The 23,197-nt window shown below is 43.1% G+C and overlaps 3 protein-coding genes across 6 annotated transcripts in view; 1 reads left to right on the top strand and 2 right to left on the bottom strand.

The window, feature by feature from the left end:
* The window catches only part of rnf150b (ring finger protein 150b), a 28,423-nt gene extending 25,611 nt beyond the window's left edge, over positions 1-2,812 (bottom strand). Inside the window, exon 1 of the mRNA XM_083993359.1 lies at positions 1,300-2,812. Within this exon, the coding sequence (XP_083849485.1) occupies positions 1,300-1,777 (478 nt within the window). The 5' untranslated portion in view covers positions 1,778-2,812. The remainder of the gene's footprint in view (positions 1-1,299) is intronic.
* Positions 2,813-5,553: 2,741 nt separating this feature from the next.
* Positions 5,554-23,197, bottom strand: part of LOC311002105 (type II inositol 3,4-bisphosphate 4-phosphatase-like) — a 47,200-nt gene continuing 29,556 nt past the window's right edge. For 3 of the 4 annotated variants that reach the window (XM_083993342.1, XM_083993343.1, XM_083993344.1), the window contains exons 18-26: positions 12,950-13,130; positions 12,637-12,860; positions 11,890-12,013; positions 11,579-11,705; positions 11,338-11,478; positions 10,328-10,425; positions 8,550-8,647; positions 8,285-8,439; positions 7,166-7,541 (exon numbers count right to left, since the gene is read on the bottom strand). In XM_083993342.1, coding sequence (XP_083849468.1) covers positions 7,301-7,541; positions 8,285-8,439; positions 8,550-8,647; positions 10,328-10,425; positions 11,338-11,478; positions 11,579-11,705; positions 11,890-12,013; positions 12,637-12,860; positions 12,950-13,130 — 1,389 coding nt within the window. In that variant the 3' untranslated portion in view covers positions 7,166-7,300. Of the gene's footprint in view, positions 5,879-7,165; positions 7,542-8,284; positions 8,440-8,549; positions 8,648-10,327; positions 10,426-11,337; positions 11,479-11,578; positions 11,706-11,889; positions 12,014-12,636; positions 12,861-12,949; positions 13,131-23,197 lie in introns of those variants that run through there. The other variant, XM_083993345.1, reaches the window with a different exon arrangement.
* Positions 15,786-22,280, top strand: LOC311001486 (uncharacterized protein; the record flags this gene model as incomplete). Its single annotated transcript, XM_083992574.1, has 5 exons — positions 15,786-15,847; positions 16,109-16,164; positions 16,242-16,523; positions 21,579-22,195; positions 22,275-22,280. 5 exons carry the CDS (start codon positions 15,786-15,788, stop codon positions 22,278-22,280), a joined length of 1,023 nt encoding a protein of 340 aa, XP_083848700.1.

The following is a 23,197-nucleotide window of genomic DNA, read 5'->3' as shown; positions in this document are numbered from 1 at the left end:
CTGGTTCTTGGACCTTATCAGCTGTCAAACTGCACATTAATCCCAGGTCAAATGTTTCATCTAGTTCAACAAACTCTATACAACAAAATAGAAAATCGAAGAAAATCCTCTTTATAATGATGCACCGAGACAGAAACACATCAGCTTTCTGTGAATCTGTAAAAATATGACCACAACTATTAGATAACCTTTTATTTTTAAGATAAATTGAAGTTATTATTATTATATAACGATTGAAATAACTCACTGAAATAACCCTAACAACAGTGACTGTTGTTGCATATGCGGATATATTGTATTGGGTTTGAACAGACTCACACACACAATATTAGTTGAAAGAAATGCACGTAGACATCCCATAATTTAAAACCCATAATTTAAATGACAGCGTTAGATAATATAAGCATGAACCCACTGGTTCTTGGACAACAAACTGCACATTAATCCCAGGTCAAATGTTTCTTCTTGTTCAACAAACTCTATAAAATTGAAGAAAATCCTCTTTATAATGATGCACCGAGACAGAAACACATCAGCTCTCTGTGAATCTGTTAAAATATGACCGCAACTATTAGATAACCTTGTATTTCTAAGATAAATTGAAGTTATTATTATTATATAACGATTGGAATAACTCACTGTTGCATATGCAGATAAATTGTAATTGGGTTTGCACAGACTCACACACACACACCACAACAATATTAGCTTAATGCACACATATGACATCCCATAATTTAAATGACATTGTTAGATAATATAAGCATTGACCCACTGGTTCTTGGACAACAAACTGCACATTAATCCCAGGTCAAATGTTTCATCTTGTTCAACAAACTCTATAAATATAAATATAAAATAAATATAATATAAAAGTAAATCATCTTTATAATGATGCACCGAGACAGAAACACATCAGCTCTCTGTGAATCTGTTAAAATATGACCACAACCATTAGATAACCTTTTGCTTTTCACTGTAAAGAGACCTTAAAAAGATAAATTGAAGTTATTATCATTATATAACGATTGGCATAAGTCACTGTTGCATATGCAGATATATTGTACTGGGTTTGCACAGACTCTCTCTCACACACACACACACACACACACACACACACACACACACACACACACACACACACCACAACAATATTAGCTTAATGCACACATATGACATCCCATAATTTAAATGACAGTGTTAGATAATATAAGCACTGGTTCTTGGACAACAAACTGCGCATTACCCCCGTCAGATGTAACCCAGGTATAGCCTATATATATACCATAATAACCTTACCTGAGTGGGGCATGGTGATGGTGTCGTTCACGTTGGCGGCGCCCACGTTGTAGATGACCACGGCCGAGGCGTTGTGACTCGCGGCGTGGCGGATTTTGTCCTTGTAGGTGCAGTTTCCCCGGGCGATCAGCGCTATCCAGGCCCCGCCACCACCACCAGCAGCAGCGCCGGGCAGCGGCTGCGTGAAGCGGGTGTTGGGGTCGCAGGCCTGGCGGTCGTTCGGGGCCGCGGGCAGGACCACCGCCCCCTTGGCGTCCCTCTTCGGGGAGTGCTCCCCGTAGCGGCCGCACTCCGTCTTCTCGGTGCGGAGCTCCGCGGTGGCCGGGTCCGTGTAGGTGATGTTGACGAAGGCGGTGTACCACTCCTCCCGCTCGGCCACGGTGAAGTCCAGGCACAGCAGGTGGACGAAGCAGAAGGAGAGCAGCCACGTCGAGAGGGCCAGGCTGCGGCAGGCCGCCACCAGAGAGCCCGGGGCCATGGTTGCTGAGCCTCCGGCCGGGGAGAGAGCAGCAGCAGCGGCGGCGGCGGCGGCTCGGTGGCTCGGTCGGTCGGAGGAGCCGCGGTAACGGTCGGTAACGGCTACTACCTACTCCACCATGCTAACCAGACAACCGCCAGACCTGGTTATAAATTTTAATCCGCCTTTGCTTCGTCTCCTTTTCCTTTGCAATTTCACCCCCTCATTTCTTTGCTCCGTGTTTTTATTTTTATCCTTCACCCTCCTCCTCTTCCTCCTCTTCTCCGTGCAGTCTGGGGCCGTTGACTCGCTGTTTTGGTAAGGAACCGGAAGCTGCTGGGCGAGAGACAAGGAGGAGGCCTTTCCGTCAAAATAAAAGCACCAAGCTAATACAATGCGGTGAAACTCTTTGATTTAGGGAATATAATTTACAAGAAAGCCCAAAAAGAGCCATTAAGTTAACATTTTTGCTTCTATTGTATTACAAGTTAATGTCTATTTTATACGTTTTTTATTTTGGTGAGCCTCCGGCCGGGGAGAGAGCAGCAGCAGCGGAGGCTCGGTCGGTCGGAGTAGCCGGGGTAACGGTTACTACCTACTCCACCATGCTAACCAGACAACCGCCAGACCTGGTTATAAATTGTAATCCGCCTTTGCTTCGTCTCCCTTTCCTTTTCAATTTCACCCCCTCATTTCTTTGCTCCGTGTTTTTATTTTTATCCTTTGCCCTCCTCCTCCTCTCTCCACTCGCTGCTGTTTTGGTAAGAACCGGAAGCTGCTGGGCGAGAGAGACCAGAGAGGCCTTTCTGTCAAAATAAAAGCACCAAGCTAATAAAATGCGGTGAAACTCTTCAGGAATAAGGAATTTCAGGAATATAATTTACAAGAAAGTCCCAAAGAGCAATTAAGTTCACATTTTGCTTCTATTATATTACAAGTTAATGTCTATTTTATACGTTTTATGTTGGTGAACACTTTTACTTTGGTGGATTTTGTGATTTCCGGTTCCGCTAGAAAAATTCGGAGTTAACAGACGAAAAGCAGCTAATGCTAACCAGACAACGACCAGACCTAGCTGGGAGGGGGGGTTATTCAATTTTAATCCACCTTTTTCTTTTCTTCTACTTTTCCTTTTCACTTTCACCCCCTCATTTCTTCGCTCCGTGTTTTTATTTCTATCCTTCGCCCTCCTCCTCCTCTCTCCGTGCTTTCAGCCGCTCCGCTCCGCCGGTAGAGCCGCTGCCTCCATTGCAGCCGCCGTCACCGAGGACAAAACAACAAACACCCACGGGAGAAGCGTGAACACACAAACACAAACACACACACGGCTCCAGGCGAAACGAACCGCGGGGACAACGAGACCAAATCACGAAGATAAAGAAGATGAAGAATAAGTGAAACACCGGGGTGGTGTTTGTTGTTTCTTTTCTTTTTTGTTAGGTTAATAATGGAGAATATTTCCCTGTTAGCTCCGCAGCGCAGGCCCGATAAGCTGCATTGTTTTGACTGGGCCACAACACATCCGGTTAACGTCTCGTCAAAATAAAAGCCACAGATGTTCCTCTGAAAAGCTTTAAAGGGATAGTTCACTCAAAATTCAAATTGCACTCATCTACTCACCCTCATGTGGACTAAGGGCTGGGAGAAGTTTCAGAGTCCTCCGTGGCTTCTCTGAGTTACAGGGGGTCTCGGCGTAGCAGTGCATGTCCATACAACGGTTGCAAATGGATACCAACTGTCTTCGTAACAAAAAGACACACCAAAAAACATCCAAATACCTCCATGCTGCTCGTATGTAATGTCCGTCTTGTATTGAAGCCCCAAAATGCGAAATTGTTCCGAAAAAAATTAAATAAGTCTATATTTCAAGCTTGTTTGTAGCGGAAGCTCCTCTGGTTCGTCCAATTTGGATGGACCAGGAAGAGGAGCTTCCGCTACAAACAAACTTGAAATATAGACTTATTTAATTAAAACATTACATACGAGCAGCATGGGGGTATTTGGATGTTTTTTGGTGTGTCTTTTTGTTATGAAGACAGTTGGTATCCATTTGCAACCGTTATATGGACATGCACTGCTACGCCGAGACCCCCTGTAACTCAGAGAAGCCACGGAGGACTCTGAAACTTCTCCCAGCCCTTAGTCGACATGAGGGTGAGTAGATAATGAGTGAAATTTCAATTTTGGGATAGTTCAACATTTTTTGGGCAAATTCGCCTATTGCCATAATCCCGATAGTCATAGTCAGTTACCTTTATCGATTCGACGCATGTTGTTTTGAGATCGGTGGGGCAGAGACGCGAGCTGCTCAGGGAAAACTGACCGTCCCTCAAACTCATCAGATACACAATCCAACAACTCCAAAACGCTCTCGTGGACAAGTTGTGACCTGCACATTCACCACACTATGAAATAATCATGTATAATTATGTAGCTATGTAACATTACAACACAATCGACACATGAAGCATACACTGGGAACTACTAGCAGCTAGTGTTGTTGAATGATGTTATGGATGTAATTGAATTTTCTTTTAATAAACTTTTATTTTTGAAACGGAAACATCTATTTTTTCATTCTCGTAAGAACACCCACCTTTCTAGCCTCTCATATGGCTGAAGGAAAGCCACAATGTAATATTAAATATTTTCATCTTTCAGCCGAAATATCAAATATTTCCAATTTCTGTCTCTCAAAAAAATAGTACATTGTTTGATACAATGAAAACAAGAGAAAATTGAACACATCTCCTGTTATAAAAGACAATTTACTAATTTATTTGCATTAAGATCAAATAAATAAGTTGCATCCATCCCTCAAGCCAGCTACCATCATGTAGGGCTTTTAAAAAAAATTTAATTAATATAAAATTACCCATGAAATACCAGTCATCATGCCCATTGGTACAGATCCTCTTTCTATCCTAGTAATTTTTATTTTATGAATGTTATTAAATATGAACGTTAAGCTTTCATCATCTTTTGTTAAATGTATTGTGTTGTCTGGTGTCTGGACCCGAGTCCGTAATAAAGTTTAACACAACATTACGTACTAGAATCCCACTGATGCGCGACTATTCTTTTATTTTGAAATGCCACATGTGCAACTTCCGCTCTGAACGCGTCAGCTCTGTTTACACTGGCAGCGAGCAGCGCCACTCTGCGGGCCGGCAGAAGAACCGCTGCTCCACTTCAACGATGATACAAGACTTGTTAATTAAGTAAAAATTAGCACTACGACATTATAAGAATATTCCAATACCAGTGAAAATGAAGCATTTAAAAAAGATACATTTAAATATTGATCATAACATTCACTTTAAATCAAAGTTAAACTCTTATCATCTTTATTTTTGCTTATATACTTGGGGTTGTCCTGTAAAGTTTATTATTTCTCTCTTAAAGTGGTAGAAAATATAAAAACCTTTGAAAAAAAAAATGCAGTCCAGCTTTGAATTTCTGCTATTTTTGTTGAGCCACAACAGCATTTTGATCCACTGAAGTGACAGTAACTTCACTGCAATTTGATTAACTACAAATTTCCTTGTTAAATTGCAGCAGAAACCAAAATAAATACTGAACTTATAAGGTCTCAAAGTGGCTCTAAACTCTAAAATGTAAGATTTTTTTCACCACCATGTTTGCATATTCTTCAATAAATGTCTGTTTAATTGGAAATAATCACAGTTGTCTTGGTTTCTCACAGTCTGGAATAAATCAAGGAGCTCATCGGCCTCAAGTATCAATTATTATCATACTAATAATCAACTTAATGAATTAAAATTTGACATTAAAGAAAGACTCAAGTATTCATTTATTGCAGAAACATGTTTGTAAATCAAACAGCTGCAACCTCTGTCAGCAGCACACAGGCTCCTTAAAATAACATGTACATTCATATAATATTAGATGACACACACTTTAACCTGATAAAACAAACATCATTCATCATTAAACAAACTGTACAGGAGCTAAACAAACATCCGTGTGTGTGTGTGTGTTCATCCATAGCTGCCGTCCGGTGGTCTGTACAGTTTGGGGAAGGTGAGGAGCTGGACGCTGCTGAAGGCGAACTTCCTGCTGCCCACGTTCTTCTGCACGTTCTCCAACCTGCAGCCGTCCCTGCACACACACACACACACACACACAGGTGCAGACATACATGTGTTAAGTATAGATGTAAGGTATTTGTCATTAAGACCAGAAACCGACAGCAAGTGCAAACAAAAAAAGAAAGAAAAAGAAAAAAGGTATGGTAACTCTTTAATTTACAGGCCCCTAATTACGTGATAATGTCAAGAAATAACGATTGATTGTGTAGAAATAGCCCAGAAATACAATTAATTGTTATTTCTAGGCTATTTCTTGACATTACTACGCAATTAATTGTTATTCCTTCACTATTTCTTGACATTACTATGCAAATAATTGTTATTTCTAGGTTATTTCTTGGCATTACTATGCAATTAATTGTCATTTCTTCGCTATTTCTTGACATTACTCCGCAATTAATTGTAATTTCTTGGCTATTTCTTGACATTATCACTTAATTAACGGCCTGTTAATTAAAGGGTTACCAAAATCAAATGAACAGAAGAAACACAATAAACAGTCAAATTATAAAATAATAAATAAAAGTTACAAATAACAAATAAATAACAGTAAACAAACAATAACATTGGGCCTGGTCCAAAGAACCACTAGCACAAACAGATTTGTCAACGATCAGATCTTATGAGCCGTGTTTCCAGTGTTCCCAATGTTCCCAGTGTCACCAATGTTCCCAATGTTCCCAGTGTCCCCAATGTTCCTAATGTTCCCAGTGTTCCCAATGTTTCCAGTGTTCCTAATGTTCCCAGTGTTCCCAATGTTTCCAGTGTTCCCAATGTTTCCAGTGTTCCCAATGTTCCCAGTGTTCCCAATGTTCCCAGTGTCCCCAATGCTCCCAGTGTTCCCAGGATTCCCAATGCTCCCAGTGTTCCCAATGTTCCCAGTGTTCCCAGTCTCCCCAATGTTCCCAGTGCTCCCAATGTTCCCATTGTTCCCAGTGCTCCCAATGTTCCCAAATTTCCCAGTGTCCCCAATGTTCCCAGTGTTCCCAGTGTCCCCAATGTTCCCAGTGCTCCCAATGTTCCCAATGTTCCCAATGTTCCCAGTGTCCCCAATGTTCCCAGTGTCCCCAATGTTCCCAGTATTCCCAATCTTCCCAATGTTCCCAGTGTTCCCAGTGTTCCCAATGTTTCCAATGTTCCCAGTGTCCCCAATGTTCCCAGTATTCCCAATCTTCCCAGTGTTCCCAATGTTCCCAATGTTTCCAATGTTCCCAGTGTTCCCAATGTTTCCAATGTTCCCAGTGTCCCCAATGTTCCCAGTATTCCCAATCTTCCCAGTGTTCCCAATGTTCCCAATGTTTCCAATGTTCCCAGGGTTCCCAGTGTCCCCAATGTTCCCAGTATTCCCAATGTTCCAAATGCTCCCAGTGTTCCCAGTGCTCCCAGTGTTCCCAGTGTTCCCAGTGCTCCCAGTGTTCCCAGTCTGCCTGGTCTACTGGTACTTGGCCAGCAGTATGACCAGGCTGAGGATGAGCCACAGCACCAGCAGGTGGGACGTCACCAGCAGGAACGCCACCGGGTACAGGTGTCTTCTGGGAGCTTTGGGGGCCAAGCACAGCGGCAGCCAGGAGCCCTGGAGCCCAGAGGGGCACTCACACCCCGGCTCTAACCCAGAGACAGTGAGCCCCGGCTGGGCATAACAGCCCAGCATCTGGCCCCAGGACAGACGAGACCTGGAGGGGGAGGAGGAGGAGTGTGTGTGTGTGTGTGTGTGTGTGTGTGTGTGTGTGTGTGTGTGTGTGTGTGTGTGTGTGTGTGTGTGTGTGTGTGTGTGTGTGTGTGTGTGTGTGACAGGGAGGTGATGGAGAGAAGAGAAAGAGACACAGGAGAAAAGAGAAAAAAAGAAAGTGATGGAAATAAGAGAGGAAGTAAAAAAAAAAAAAAAAGGAGAGTGGAAAAAGAAACGGAAAAAGAAGTTAAACAGAAAATGTTCAGCAACATAAAATAAGGAGGAAAGGAAAGGAAAGGAAAGGAAAGGGAGGAAAGTAAAGGAGAACAGGAAAGGAAAGGAAAGGAAAGGAAAGGAAAAGAAAAGAAAGGAAAGGGAGGAAGGTAAAGGAGAAAAGGGAAGGAAAGGAAAGGAAAGGGAGGAAAGGAAAGAAGAAAAGGGAAGGAAAGGAAAGGAAAGGAAAGGAAAGGAAAGGAAAGGAAAGGAAAGGAAAGGAAAGGAAAGGAAAGGAAAGGGAGGAAAGGAAAGGAAGGGAAAGGAGAAAAGAGAAATGAAAGGAAAGGAAAGGAGAGGACAAAGGAGAGAGGAAAGGAACTGAGGAAAGGAGAGGAGATGAGAAAAGGAAAGGAGAGGAAAAGAAAGGAAAGGAAAGGAAAGGACAAAGGAGAGAGGAAAGGAAAGGAAAGAAGGACAGGGGAGGAGAGGAGAGGAGAGGAGAGGAGAGGAGAGGAGAACACAGATACACACCTCCTCATGCAGTCCAGTGCGGTGCTGAAGTGCTGCTGGCTCAGTGTGTGTCTCTCCCGCAGCAACACACACTGCTCCAGCGTCACCGACATCGCCGTCCGGTCCTTCGCACTCTTACAGCTCGTCAGGCGGACGCCGCTCACTCTACGACACACCTGCACACACACACACACACACACACACACACACGGGTCAGTTGTTAACATCTGGCAGCAGCAGCAGCAGCACAAACATCTGTAACGACTGAAAGAGAAGCTGTCGTCACCATGGCAGCGACCCACAGGACCTCCACGTTCTTCCTCTTCCTCGCCTCGATGCAGCGATCCAGAGACGACAACAAGTCTGGCAGAGACTGGAGCCCAGCTGGAGGGGAGGGGAGAAAGAAAGAAAGAAAGAAAGAAAGAAAGAAAGAAAGAAAGAAAGAAAGAAAGAAAGAAAGAAAGAAAGAAAGAAAGAAAGAAAGAAAGAAAGGGGGAGGAAAGGGGGGGGGAGAAAAAAAGAAAGGAAGAGGGGGGAGGAGAGAGATCATCATGAATCTAATGTTTGCAAGTGATGATGTCGCTAGCGAATGATTCAAGATTCAAAAAACTTTATTCATCACATAGTGACAGGGCTCAAAACAACACATTTAAACCAATGAGACGTGTTTGTTTTGCTTTACGTTTATGTTTTGAGCTCTGTCACAATGTGATGGACAATAAAGTTTTTTGAATCTTGAATCATTAGTTGGTTTGTGAACTTTGAACTTTTATCTGGCCTCTAGATGTCATTGCATCTCAGTCGGTTTGGGGCTAAAAACAGGTGATCTAAATAGACGAGTTGCTCCCTCACGTGATCGGATCGTGACCAGTTTTCGGTTTATTTAAACTCACTGATCGGAGATCGGTGTAAAGCCTGTAAACCAGGGCTATTCAATTGGCGGCCCGCGGGCCACATCCGGCCCCAACCCGATGTCCGAGTGGCCCGGCTCGTGCCCCCTCCCCTCCCAAAAAAAAAAAAAAAAAAAAGACACAGAGGGAAACACGTTTTGCGAGAACTCAAAATCCCTACTGCAGTTCAGACAGTGAATGCACCACTCAACGCAGCCTAGCAACACGCAACCCACCCACCCAGTCAGTGCGTTGTTTTGAAAGTTACCGGTAGAACCGAGGCTTGGTCGGTCAGCTGCTCTCCAGAAACACCGTGTCGGGCCACAGCCGCTCGTCACGGAGCGGGAGGCTTCGCCGCGGCGGACGCAGAGGCCGAGGCCGAGGCTGCCCTCCGTGGTGCTGTGGTGCTACAGGTCAGCGAGAGACAAGTCTCCCCGTCCGTCCGGGACCGACGGACCTCACACTCCCCACCGGGCCGCTGTGGCACGACACGGTGTTTCTGGAGAGCAGCTGACCGATCCTCAGCCCTCCCATCAGCCAACAATAAACCGTCCACCAGTCTCTCCACTCCTTTCAGCCCCACATGAGCACTGTCCACGCAGTGACAGCACGCCACGCTCCGTTGTCCTTTTTTTTTCTTTTTGAATGAAGTAACCAATAACAGTAACTTGATTAGGATAGCTACTTTTCAAAGAAATAATCCGTAATCAAATACTTTCCCAGAGTAATTTGCCCCAAATGGCTTTTTGCTCCTTGTTTTTCACCAATCAAAATATGTTAGAAAATAAATATTTGTTCATCTTTAGGCCTAATTTTAAGACTAGGCTACATTTAGTGATTTACATAACCCCCTGCTGTAAACCTCAGTGGAAACTCAGACAGTAGGCCTCAGGAAACTTTTAGTTCCTAAAAAAAACCTCCAATTCAAAGCATTAACAGCTAAACATTTACTACTACTATACTACTTTTATTGACTTATTCTCTTTTTTCTGGCTGTGTAGATTTGTTTTTAATAGCTAATGCTGGGTTTTAAAAATGCCCCTCATTTGTCATAACCTTCTTGACCGCTCAAAATGTCCGGCCCAGCTTAAGGTCTCGGTTTTAAAATCTGGCCCCACTGAATTTGTAATTGAATAGCCCTGCTGTAAACGGTGACATCACCGGTCAGCCTCACCTGTGTCAGGAAGCATCTCTCTGAGTCGGCTGCAGTAAACCTTCAGACGCTCACAGCTCTGATGGTTCAGCCTCTCCTGCAGCGAACTGTCTCCAAACCTGACAACACACACACAGATTCTTATAATCAAATTCTTAATATGTTTTGTTTTTTTTAGCTCATTGTACACCTATACCAGCTTATTATAACGTCCTGCAAAGGGAGGACTTAATTCACCCTTTGTTGGCCTTCTGATTGGTCTGCTGATCCACCAATCAGATTCAACCCTGGGGTGAAACCGTATGAAACGAGCGAGGTAGACAGCAATATTTTTGGCAAAAACTACTACTTTTAAATTTTTCGATGTGGTTAAAAGGTGTACTGTAACGTTACCGTTTGCTAACGTCTTTTGAACTTTGTGAATTTTTGCGAGGAGAAACAGGAGATCGGCAGAGATTACGCGTTAGCTGGTAGCTAACGTTAGCTAGCGTAGTTAGTTTGCTAGCTAGCTATTGTGACTGACCAAAACAATGATTTTTCACCACTTAAAAGTCAGGGTCAGGTAATGCCCGTTCAATCGCTCTTTAGCCACGTCGGTCTTCTATCACGGACGCCATTTTTCTGATATGTAAGTTAATTCAAATTTTCCTTACAAGCAATTTTAATCTGCCTACTTTTCAATGGTTTCCAATAGGAGTTAACCCTTCCATGATTGAGTGTTTGCTGTTTTCGGTACTTTTTCTGTGTATTAAGGTAATTAAAATAATTTTGCCAGTAAAAAAAAAAAAAAAAAAATTCTAAAATTTGTATATTTATTTCTCAACAACATCACAACTCCTCAGCCTTAAAGAGTATTTTATGTTGGGTAATGATTGGGCAGTGATTTTCAATTCAAATCAATCAAAATAGTCTTTCAATGAAATAAAATATCAAATAGTTTATGAGACTTTATAAGTTTTCAAGTGACGGATGGTGGTGGTGTGTGTGTGTGTGTGTGTGTGTGTGTGTGTGTGTGTGTGTGTGTGTGTCACCTCTCAGCCAGACTCTGCTGCTGGTTGATGCCGATGTTGAACAGAACCGGATGAACTCGTATCAAACTCCCCTCTTTCAGTTCCTGCGGCAACGACCCGAACGTCTCCGGGGGCAACGGCACCTCGACGACAAAACTGCCCCTGGTTGGAGACAAACACACACACACACACACACACACTCAGTTTTAAGGTCTACTGTGTGTGTTTGAGTGTGTGTGTGTGTGTGTGTGTTTCTTCCCACCATGATCCCCGGAGCGTCGGCAGCAGCTCGTCCGGTTCGTCCGATTTGGCCGCGGTGACGGTGAACGCCACGTCGCTCAGGTCGGACACGCCCACCTCCATGTCCTCCAGCATCCCCACCTCGTCACCTGACACACACACACACACACACACACACACACACACACACACACACACAGTAGACCTTAAAACTGAGTGTGTGTTTGTCTCCAACCAGGGGCAGTTTTGTCGTCGTATGTGTGTGTGTGTGTGTGTGTGTGTGTGTGTGTGTGTGTGTGTGTGTGTGTGTGTGTGTGTGTGTGTGTGTGTTACCGTAGGTGCTGAGCAGACTCTCGAACTGAGCCAAGACTCCGACGGAGTGAAGCTGCAGCAGGAAATCTGGATCCTCCAGGCCACCGTAGAACTTCAACATGAAGCCACAGACCAGAGCTGAGAGCTGGGGGAGGGGGCGGGGGGGATAAAGGTGGAGAGAGAGAGGGGGAGCGAAAGAAAGAAAGAAAGAAAGAAAGAAAGAAAGAAAGAAAGAAAGAAAGAAAGAAAGAGGGGGAAGAGAGAGGGAGAAAAAGAAAGAAAGAGGGGGGAGAGAGAGGGGGAGGGAAAGAGGCAGAAAAGACAGAGAAAAGAAAGGAAGAAAACATAAGAAAGAATGACAGACAGAAAGACAGAGGAACGAAAGAAAGAAAGAAAGAAAGAAAGAAAGAAAGAAAGAAAGAAAGAAAGAAAGAAGGGGGGGAAGAAAGAAAGACAGAAAGAGAGGAAGGAAAGAAAGAAAGAAAACATAAGAAAGAAAGAAAGAAAGAAAGAAAGAAAGAAAGAAAGAAAGAAAGAAAGAGGGGGGAGAGAGGGGGGGAGAAAGAAAGAAAGAAAGAGAGACAGGGAAGGAAGGAAGGAAATAAAGAAAGATGGGGGAGAGAGGGGGCGACTTTAACAAAGTGTAGAAAGAATCAATCCTCTGATTGACAGCGATCTAACTGATCGATTCCTTCACATCATATGGATCCAGTTTTTCTGACTAACTGATTGATTGATCAGTGATCAGCTGATCGGTTCCTCCCTCACCGCCTGGCTGAAGACGGCGTGTCTCCTCTGGACGACCTGATTGGCCGGCCCCCGGTCGACGGTCGTTGCCACGGCGCCCTGCAGGATCACGAAGGTCATGGCGGCGCGCGCCTTCGCCACGGCCTCGCGCACGCAGTCCCGGAGCGTGACCACCAGGGGGAGCAGCTGCTCCTGCCAGGAGCAGGAGGAGGAGGAGGAGGAGGAGGAGGAGGAGGAAGGAGACGCTGCAGGACACACACACACAGAGTGAGGACGAGAAACACAACAACAACAACAACAAAAAAACGCTGAGTCATGCTTTGTGATGTCACACCGGAGTGAGAGTTCGATTCCCCCGTGGACCCCTGCTGCTGCTGCTGCTGCTGCTGCTGCTGCTGCTGCTGCTGCTGCTGCTGCTGCTGCTGCTGCTGCTGCTGCTGCTCGCGCCCCTGCAGCCGGTCGACCATGACCACGATGCAGTTGAGGCTCTTGGCGACGTTGGCCCACGCCCTGTCCTACACACACACACACACATAGGGGGAGAGAGAGCAGGGAGAGAAAGAAAGAAAGAAAGAAAGAAAGAAAGAAAGAAAGAAAGAAAGAAGGAAATGAGGTAAAGAAAGAAAGAAAGAAAGAAAGAAAGAAATGAGGTAAAGAAAGAAAGAAAGAAATGAGGTAAAGAAAGAAAGAAAGAAAGAAAGAAAGAAAGAAAGAAAGAAAGAAAGAAAGAAAGAAAGAAATGAGGTAAAGAAAGAAATGAGGTAAAGAAAGAAAGAAAGAAAGAAAGAAAGAAAGAAAGAAAGAAAGAAAGAAAGAAATGAGGTAAAGAAAGAAAGAAAGAAAGAAAGAAAGAAAGAAAGAAAGAAAGAAAGAAAGAAAGGAGCGTGTTAAGACTGTTGATGATGTCTCTTTTTATACAACCTTAAATTTTCGAAATAAAGGCTTAATAATAATTAGTGTCCGGGCAACTTTAAAAATTCCTACCAAACCAACGGTAGATGCTACAGTGTTGAAACTTCACCACAATGTAGCCTCAATACTGCTGAAACTTTTGTCCACTTAAACACTCTGTTTTTTTCAATAACTGTAAAACTTTTAAAATGTATCTCCTCCCACAATTTTTGCTCAATTGACACCAAACTTGCTACAGAGCATCTCCAGACCGTCCTCCACAAAACTTGTTTCTCTGATTTTTGATTAAGCAAAAATTGAGCCTACAGTGCATGAAAACGTTTGACTGTAAATACTACTGTAAACATATACCATCAAATTCTTGATAAATACATTTTCAATCTTCCTGAAAAAAAATGACAATATTCTGGAGTCATGGTTGATGAAGTTTGGCAAATATCAGAATTTTATCTCAAAAACTGAATTTTTGAGAACATTTTGAATTCTGCTCTCATGGGAACAACTGCAGTCAATGTGAGAGTGGAATTTATAAACATCATATTTTCTCTTATGAAGCAAAACACTTATCATTAAAAACAAATCACCAACATTTCCATGCTGTCAAGATGCAATTTATGTATTATCAGATTTTTGTTTAGATGACTGAATTTCAGAAATTTTGACCATTTCATCACAACAGCTGCCCGGGCACTGGCTCACCTGAGTGGATAAATAAAGCTACACAGCAGGTCTCACTACCAGCTAATTAGCTCAGCGAGTTAGGAGCTGGTTCTTGGTGTCAGAGGTTGTGAGTTCGAGACCCAGCAAGGGTGATGATGATGATGATGACAGATCAAAATCTCAGTTGTCCTCAACACGAAACACAAGACAGTTGTACTGATGGTGGCATCACAGCAAGCCTCTAAATTTAAAAATCCAAATAGCTTGGACTGGACCATGTGCGAAGGCTCCTAACATCTTAGAGTCATAGTAGATGTTTGACAAATACATATCATTATTTTACCTCAAAAACAGATTTTTCTTTTTACTGTGGTTTCAAATCTGCCTGCACGACAGTGAATGGCTTACTCAATTTGTGAAGCCACTGTTAAATGCCACTAGTCAATTAGCTCAGTGCGATAGATAATGGTCTTTGGTTCCTGAGGTTGTGGGTTCAATCCTCATCTGGTGCAAATTGAACATTATAAGGTCAACTGTCTTGTCTTCCTATTCTCCTGTTTGTTGCTTAGAATTGCCTAAATTTGCACAAAAGTAGCCCGGACCCGACCCATCGCTGCGCAGCAGCTATAATTCCAGGTTTAAACCCTGCCAGAGATTTTTCTCCCCAGACTATTCTGGCCCTGATGAAACTTCAGTACTTGAAGTAACAACATGGCAACTCATACCCAGACTGCCAACAGATGACAGACTGTCCACCACAGTGGCTGTGAGTCCTGCAGATTTTAGTTTCATTCCTTAAAGCAGTACTAAAGAACTTTCAGTTTTGGTTGAGTTTGGCGGCGCCTGTGGACCAAAGCGGTAGTGTTTTGCCTGAAGGAAGACTCCATTTCCCATGAACACTAGCGTGAAGCCCTGTAAATATCCTGCATTAAAATTAACAGAAGACATAAAAACTAAGTTTCTGTTTCCAGTGGATCATTTCAAAGTGAAAACACAAACATAATCCATTGCTAAAGTGCCGTTTTGCCTGTTCCCTCCTTGTTGTGACTCGCAAAAGTGAAAGTGAAACTTAAGTGAGAGCAGGGTTCCTACCATGCTCCTCAAAGCTGCTTAGTGCCAGAGAAAGAGATACAGACCCCCTCAGGCCACGACAGAGGTGTCATTTGGTTGGTTGGTTTAAATCAGATCTTTCTTCTACAAGGAGTTGGTGCAGCTACAGGTTGGCGCCTTTAATCATATATACTCTATTTGGACTTATTCATGCCCCCCCCCCCTGTGGAGCAATGTTACAATGATCTGCCATTAAGCTTCTAAATGCAAAGTAGGTTTCCCTTGTGCAATATACTCAGGCACTTTACTCTAGTTCAGTGCAACAAACTTGTGCAATACACTTAATTTATTTACCTGACTGTTTTTCTTTTAAATTGGTTATTCTATCTCATTTGCATATTTTAACACATACCACATGCCACATACAGTGCTGCTGCCTTGTTTGAGTTGTATATATGTATAAATGTTTGTCTTGCTAAGTTTGGTGACTGTAAGAACTGAATTGCCCTTCTGGGACAAACAAACCATTGTTAATATCAAGAGAAAATATGGTCAAACATCACATCAATCACACAATCACGCTCTTCCTTATGTATCAGCGTGAAGGAAGGTAAGACAGCACCTGATCCTCGTTTAGAAGTGATGCTGTTTGCTCCGCCTTCACTGGAGCCACTGACCAGCAGCTGCTCATGGTTAGCTCATTAGCATCCTTTATAAGCCTCCATCGTTCACTGTATCTTCAGTGTCGGCTTTCAATATGATGTCTGCACAGGTTTTTTGGGGGTAAGTAGTGCTGACTCTTGTGTAGCCTTTTGTTTTCTTGTTGGTGAAGTTTTTTCATTCTGTTGTCTTGTTTTTAAAACTGTTTCAGGGCTTCCCTCTTTGCTCTGCTGGCTGTGAGTGTACACTGTGGCCCTGTCAAAAAAGGTAAATGACTTGTCCCTGTTTTTAAACTGTTGTATGATTGTTTAAATTCACTTCTGATGAACCTTTCTTGTTCTCAGGCAACGACCCCTCAGGCTTCTATGGTGGTGGTCACACAAACGACTATGGCTATGGCGCTTCTTCTGGCTCCTATGCGCCTGGAGATGCGTCGTACAATGCTCCTGCTGAAGTTGTCTCCAGAGGATCTTACCAACCTGAACCTCAGCCTGCTGTTCATAGAGCGCCAGCTGCACCTGCTGCATTCGGCTCTGTTTCAGGACCTGCTGAGTCAGGACACGGCAGCGAGCGACGGCCTTTTGGCGCTGCACCCCCAGGAGCTGCTCATCACCCTGGTTCTCGAGGTAACAAATGTTAAACTTTGTGGACAACAGTGGAAAGAAACTACTGTAAACATGAGTTTTGATGCCATGTAGGCAACTGTAGTCTACTTGCCAGCCCATAGGGCCCCATTGTGAACCCGGAAATGTTGAGTACCCCAAAGTTTTATGTTGGAAATAGATAGTATGGGTCCCCAGTATTCAGAAACTGCCGGATGCTAACTTGTATATATTGGGCAATTAGCACAATTGACATAATTAGCATTAATTAGCATATTTTGCCTATATGGGCAATATTTCAACAAAATTGACTTGGCTGATCTGGGCAATATTGGAGTGGTTTTAGGGGTTATTGATGATGCTGAATCCATTTCTGCCATTTTCAAAATTCAAAATGGCTGTCTAAACCAGAAGTGACCAGATTTTAACCGCCAGTGGGCCGATTTTGATGGATTTCAATCTGGTCACTTCCGGTTTAGACAGCCATTTTGGATTTTGAAAATGTCAGAAATGGATTCAGCATCATCAATAACCCCTAAAACCCCACTAATATTGCCCAGATCAGCCAAGTCAATTTTGTTGAACTATTGCCCATATAGGCAATTATGCTAATTGTGCTAATTGCCCAATATATATATAAGTTAGCATCCGGCAGTTTCTGAATACTGGGGACCCATACTATATATTTCCAGAGGTGGGTAGAGTAGCCAAAAATTGTACTCAAGTAAGAGTACTGTTACTTTAGAATAATATGACTCAAGTAAAAGTAAAAAGTATTGTCACCCTGTGTTACTTGAGTAAGAGTAAAAAGTAATGGGTGAAAAAACTACTCAAGTACAGAGTAACTGTCGAGTAACCTCTTTTATTTATCAGGTCAAATAATGTCAAATAATGCACATGATGCATGCACAAAAATATATTATGGCAATGATCATTTTCAGAGCCGGAGAATTCCCTTAGACAACTGAAACAGTTTATAATAAACAATAATAAATAAATAAATAATATAATAACATAAATAATAAATAAACATAAATAAAAAAAATACATTAAAATAAAAATAAATTAATAACAAAACAATGGGCTCAATAGTAGAGGTACAGTTGAGGTTACAAAGAACAAGTTTCTAAAAACCATAGAACACTCAACACAGAACAGTGGGCTCCATAGGCACTGCAGAGATTACTGTACAATGAATAACAAGAACAACAACAAGGCAGTCTCTGAGTGACCAATACATTTCCTTCCTTCCTTCCTTCCTTCCTTCCTTCCTTCCTTCCTTCCTTCCTTCCTTCCTTCCTTCCTTCCTTCCTTCCTTCCTTCATTCATAACACTGTGTGTATGTAGGTGTGTGTAAGTGCATGTTCACTCCATAAAGTGACCGTTAATCTTCAACAACAGCTGGCTCTCAAGATTTTCACTCTGAAGCTGTGACCTTTTAGCTGTGTACAGGAGGCCTGCATGACTAAACAGCCTCTCACAGGCGGCAGACGCTGGGAGGGCTGTATTCAACTTTAGTGAGAGCCTCTTCACTTCAGGAAAAGAATGGAGAAGGTCCATACCTCCAGGTGACGTACAGGAGAGGTACCTCTCTAGCTCTCCTGTCTTTGATTGCCCTTCTCCCATGGATGCAAAGAAATCGTCCTCATCTGAATGACTGCTGTTGGTTTGAGGTTCCTCATCCAGCTCCAAGTCGGAACCCAGGTGCCCTCTGATGTAGTCGAGGCCTGTGGCAAGATAAATAGTTTTCAAAAGAGTTAGGTTTGTACACTTTTCTTACCCATCTAATATATAGTCTGCTAAGCTGCTGTTTTTTTTTTATATATTAAAACCCTCTGTGTTTATAACTCTTGCTTGTCATCATTTTTCAGTTTTTGTTAACAAAATAAAGTTACAGCCCTCACAATCTCAACAAAAATATGGTTAAATCAATATTTCTCTGACAATATCAATTAAAAATATATGTTCTTATCTTTGTAAATGCAGAATTGATGGCAGAGGTGTTGTACAATACTACTGATTTACACTTGAATTGATTAACATGTACATTTACCAGCTTTTATGATGTTATCGTCAGTAGTCCAGGATGTCCTGAATTTTGGCAATAAAATTGCCGCAGCAATCAACTCCGGCTCTTGCATGATGTCTCCAAAGCGTTTTGTGATCCCACGCTGCAGGGAATCAATGAGACAGCCACACATTTTGCATGAGGCCTGCAACCTTTTCAGCTTGTCCTGCAGCTGATGAAGTGTTGGCAGCAGGAAGCCCATGTGGGCCGATGTTTCCCCTTGGAGGACATTGAGAGCCATCGCAACAGGCTTCATCACTGCAGCGTACTCTGTCAAAAATGCCATCTCAGCTGTATTGAGCCTGTAAAAGATGAAAAGATCAAAATGAGCTTTTAGCAAGTTCTGATACATATATTTATTGTTCATTGTGTGTTCAATGAACATACAAATACAATAATAAAATAGGTTAATAAGAAACTACATTGCATGATATTGAACTTAAGAGAGATGGATTAACATACATTAAATTCTGCCAACTTACATCTTAATCTTCAGTGCCATGCATACATTGCGGATTGCTTTTTCTCCTTGCTCCTTTTGGATGCGCACAATCCTTTCAACTGCGAGGAAGAGGGAGCTCCAACGGGTCTGGTTTGGTCGGAGGAACTGCAACTTACACTCTCGCTCCACAGTTTCAGCTGCTGTGGCTGACCTGCTCGTTTTATTCCACAGAGCATTACATTTTGCAAAAGCTGCTCGAGACAACCTCTTGTATGTTTCATTGGTAGTTCCTGTAACAGTGGTGTCGACTGTTGACACAAGATTTAGGAGATGACATGCACACCTCTGGTGTTTTGGAAGCTGGTACTCAAGTCCAGTGTCATCATCCAAAATGGCAGAAACGTCTTGATATTCCACCTCCAACTCATTTTCATCCTCTGACCCATCATCAATGTTTAAGTCTTTCTCCTCCTGTCCATCAGTGGCCTCGTCCTCTTTCCCGTGTACACCATATATTCGAAACGCCTTTATGAAGTTTGAACCACTGTCTGTGGTTGTCCTGGTAATTTTGTCCCTGATTTGGTATTCGGAATGTATCTCCTCCAATGCTGCAGCAAGGACATCAAATGTGTGTGAGCCTTTGAGGCGTCTGCAGGCCAATGCAGCGGAGTGCCTCTCCAGAGAGTTGTGGTCTATCCAGTGGCAGGTGACACCTAAGTAACTACGCTGTCTGGCAGACCAGCAGTCCGTTGTGGTAGCAACATGGTTGACAGCTTTTAGCTTTTTGATAACTATGCTCTTTATTGTCTTCGCAGCTTCCTGTATTCTACAGCATAATGTTTTCCTTGTTATAACTGTACACTGAGGTTGCAAGCTTTCGATCATGGTTTTGAAAGATGGTGCCTCAACAACAGAAAATGGTTGGTTGGCTTGGCACACAAAATTTAGCACAAGCTTATCGAGTGTTGCCTGTGTTACTCGCCGTGAAGGGACAGTGAAGGAACTTGTGATCTTTGCATTCTTGGTGGGAGGTTCCTCAGCAGAAGACGATCTTCTCTTTCGGTGGGATTCTATCAGGTCTGTGTATTTGGTCAGTTTGGTGGGGTGAACCCTCTGTTGACAGAAAAAAAAATACTTATATACTTGCATACATGTGTAGGGCCTAACACAAAAAAAAGAGTTACTAAAAATACATTTAATTTAAGTTGTATTCACTGAGATCAAGCTTTCACTTGGTTTATTCTGCTTTACTTTTGTCTGTGACCTCTCTCTGTGTGTGTGTGTGTATTCTAATAATGAATTCAAAAGTAGTGTAAAGTGCACTTTTATTTCAATGTTCTGCTGCCATATGAACTTAAGTGCCATAACATTTGTTGTGCAAACACTTTTAACATCAGCCCTTACTTGAAAAATGTATTAAAACAATAAAATTAAAATAAAAACTAGTTCCATTTGATGATCAAAATATGTAAAATATTTAAATAGATGAAATAAAATACATTTTCCTTCCAAAATAACGCTACACACCTGCAGCTGCTGAAGATATGTGAAGATCTAACGTTACAGTAACTATCAGCTGAGCAAAGATCAAAGCGGAGCACCGTGGCTGTGGCTGCACACAGCCTCGCGCTAGAGACTCCAGCAGGAGGAGGGACTGGCTGACTGAGTTAAATTGCCCAGCCCTAATTTTACAGTTATTTCTGATAAACAGGGCTAACGTCAGCCTACAAAGACAGCGGGAAAAAATAAGAGGGGGGGGGGGGGAAAGTACTACTTACCGCAATGTGTTTACGCAAATTCGAAGTTGAACTTTGGTAGGCTGAAACCTCCACTTGTTTCGGAAGACACAAATGGCAACGCATAATGTAGCTGTTTTTTTTTGTTGCCTGGAGTGTGAACATTTCTTTTATGTGGGGCCAGGGGTGTTGTGCCTCCTCCCCTTCTGCTTCTTCGGAATTGCATGCCGTCGCCATCGTTTTGTTTCTGTGCTCTTTTCCGCCTGTTTGCCGCGGGGAGTGTGTGTGCGGTCATGTGATGGCTTAGGCTCTGCCTGATTGGTGAAACGGAGTAGACGTCGCTAGTGGCTACATTTGATTGGTGAGATGCAGTCATGTGATAGTCACAGAGCCTCAGGGAAGTCCCGACTTTAAATCATTGCTCTCCCCATATAAACAAAACAGACCATGCGGCAGACGGATCGATTAAAAAAAAAAAAGTAGCGAGCAGAATCAGCCCAATGTAACGGAGTAAAAGTACCGCTCCTTCTTCACAAATGTACTCAAGTAAAAGTAAAAAGTATGCTGCTTTGAAACTACTCATAGAAGTACAATTTTTCCAAAAAGTTACTCAAGTAAATGTAACGGAGTAAATGTAGCGCATTACTACCCACCTCTGTATATTTCTAACATAAAACTTTGGGGTACTCAACATTTCCGGGTACTCATTGTTGGCAAGTAGACTACTGGGTAGCTGCGACTAATATTTAAAGGTCATGTCTCTAGACGTTTTGGCTTGGCTTTATGGTTTCAATTGCCAGGTCAAATAACTCTTGTGGTCTTGTCTCATTCAGAAACTGAATGGGCTGTTGCACCTCCAGTCTTCGGTGGGGCAAGGCCAGCTGCTGCTGCTGCTGCTTCAGGTTACGTTAGTCCACCTCTTCCACCACCTGAACCTCTGTACCAGGCAGGAGAGTTGGCCCATTCTGAGCACAGCTTTGAGGCCGGTGACTTCGAGCGTGAGACAGAGGAGACGGGCTTCCAGCCCCCACTGCCACCGCCCCCTCCACTTCCTGTTCACAACTCTCCTGGACCAAGCCACAGCAGCCCGCCTTACCCGATGCCCGGACCGAAGCCTTACCCCGGCTGGGGTTTCTATCCTCACTACGACTACATGTTCCTGACTGGCCAGTATCCCCCCGGCACATTCACTCACGCCAGCAGCAGCTTTGAGCAGGGGCGGGACCACTGGCAAGATGTTCACTATGTGAGAGACCACTACCCGCAATACTCTCCATCTGTGCCACAGGCCGAGCCCATCAAAGGTCAGTTTGCACCCCGTCAAAGCGTGAAGGCAGCAGGACCTCCTATAACTCCCTATGGAAAAGGAGCTGCAGCAGGTTCACCTGGGCCTTCCCATGGACGCCCTGCACAGGCACCTGGCAGGCACATGGGCTACAACAGAGACAAGGTAAGCTTGCATAACTTGGCACAAATGACATGTAGCTCTGATGATCATGTCCTAATGTTGTCTTCTTCCTGTCTTTAAGGTATAGGCGATGGCTCGCTCCAGGACAAGAACAAATGTTTCTGAACCAATAAATCTTCTTAAAGTACTTTGGCTTGTTTGCTCTTTGACCTTTAAAGTGACACCTATGGGGAAGCACATTGAAGAATTTCAAGCTGGTCAAAGCCTTGTGACTGTGTGCATGACAAATGTACTGTCTACTGGCTTTTGAACATGCAACTAGTTTTGGCAGTCACTAATTCAGTGCTACACCATGTTTTCCTTGTTACTTGGGACACAACTGACTTTGGTTTCAAAACCAGCTCTCTAAACTCAGATCAGAAATGATTTAAACTTGACAGATGATGCCATCAACCAAAGCTCAAGGTGTCACTGGAGTTCAGAAGTTGGGTGTCGAGGCTTCTGCTGCTGTGACCTTCCCATGGGCGAAAACTCACGAAACTTTACAGAAATGTCCGACCCCATGCCAGATTTACTCAACTCCAAGGAGGGAGGAGGGGGGGCACACAAGCACATTTAAAAATTCCTACAAAACCAACAGTACATGCAACTTTCACCAAAATGTCACCCCAATACTGCTGAAACTTTTGTTCACTTAAACTCTGTACAAGTCCATCACTCTTTTTTTTTTTTTCTAAAACTTTTAAAATGTATCTCCTCCCACAATTTTTGCTCAATTGATGCCAAACTTGCTAGAGAGCATCTCCAGACCGTCCTCCACAAAACTTGTTTCTCGGATTTTTGATTTATCAAAAATTGAGCCTACAGTGCATGAAAATGTTTGACTGTAAACATATACTATCCAATTCTTGCTAAATACATTTTCAATCTTCCTGAAAAAAATGAGAATATTTTGGAGTCATGGTTGATGAAGTTTGGCAAATATCAGAATTTTATCTCAAAAACTGAATTTTTGAGAACATTTCGAATTCTGCTCTCATGGGA

This window comes from Trachurus trachurus, assembly GCF_905171665.1.
Source record: "Trachurus trachurus genome assembly, chromosome: 18".
Lineage (NCBI taxonomy): Eukaryota > Metazoa > Chordata > Actinopteri > Carangiformes > Carangidae > Trachurus > Trachurus trachurus.
Note: the sequence above shows the minus strand (reverse complement) of the source record. Positions and strands in the feature narration are given on the sequence as shown.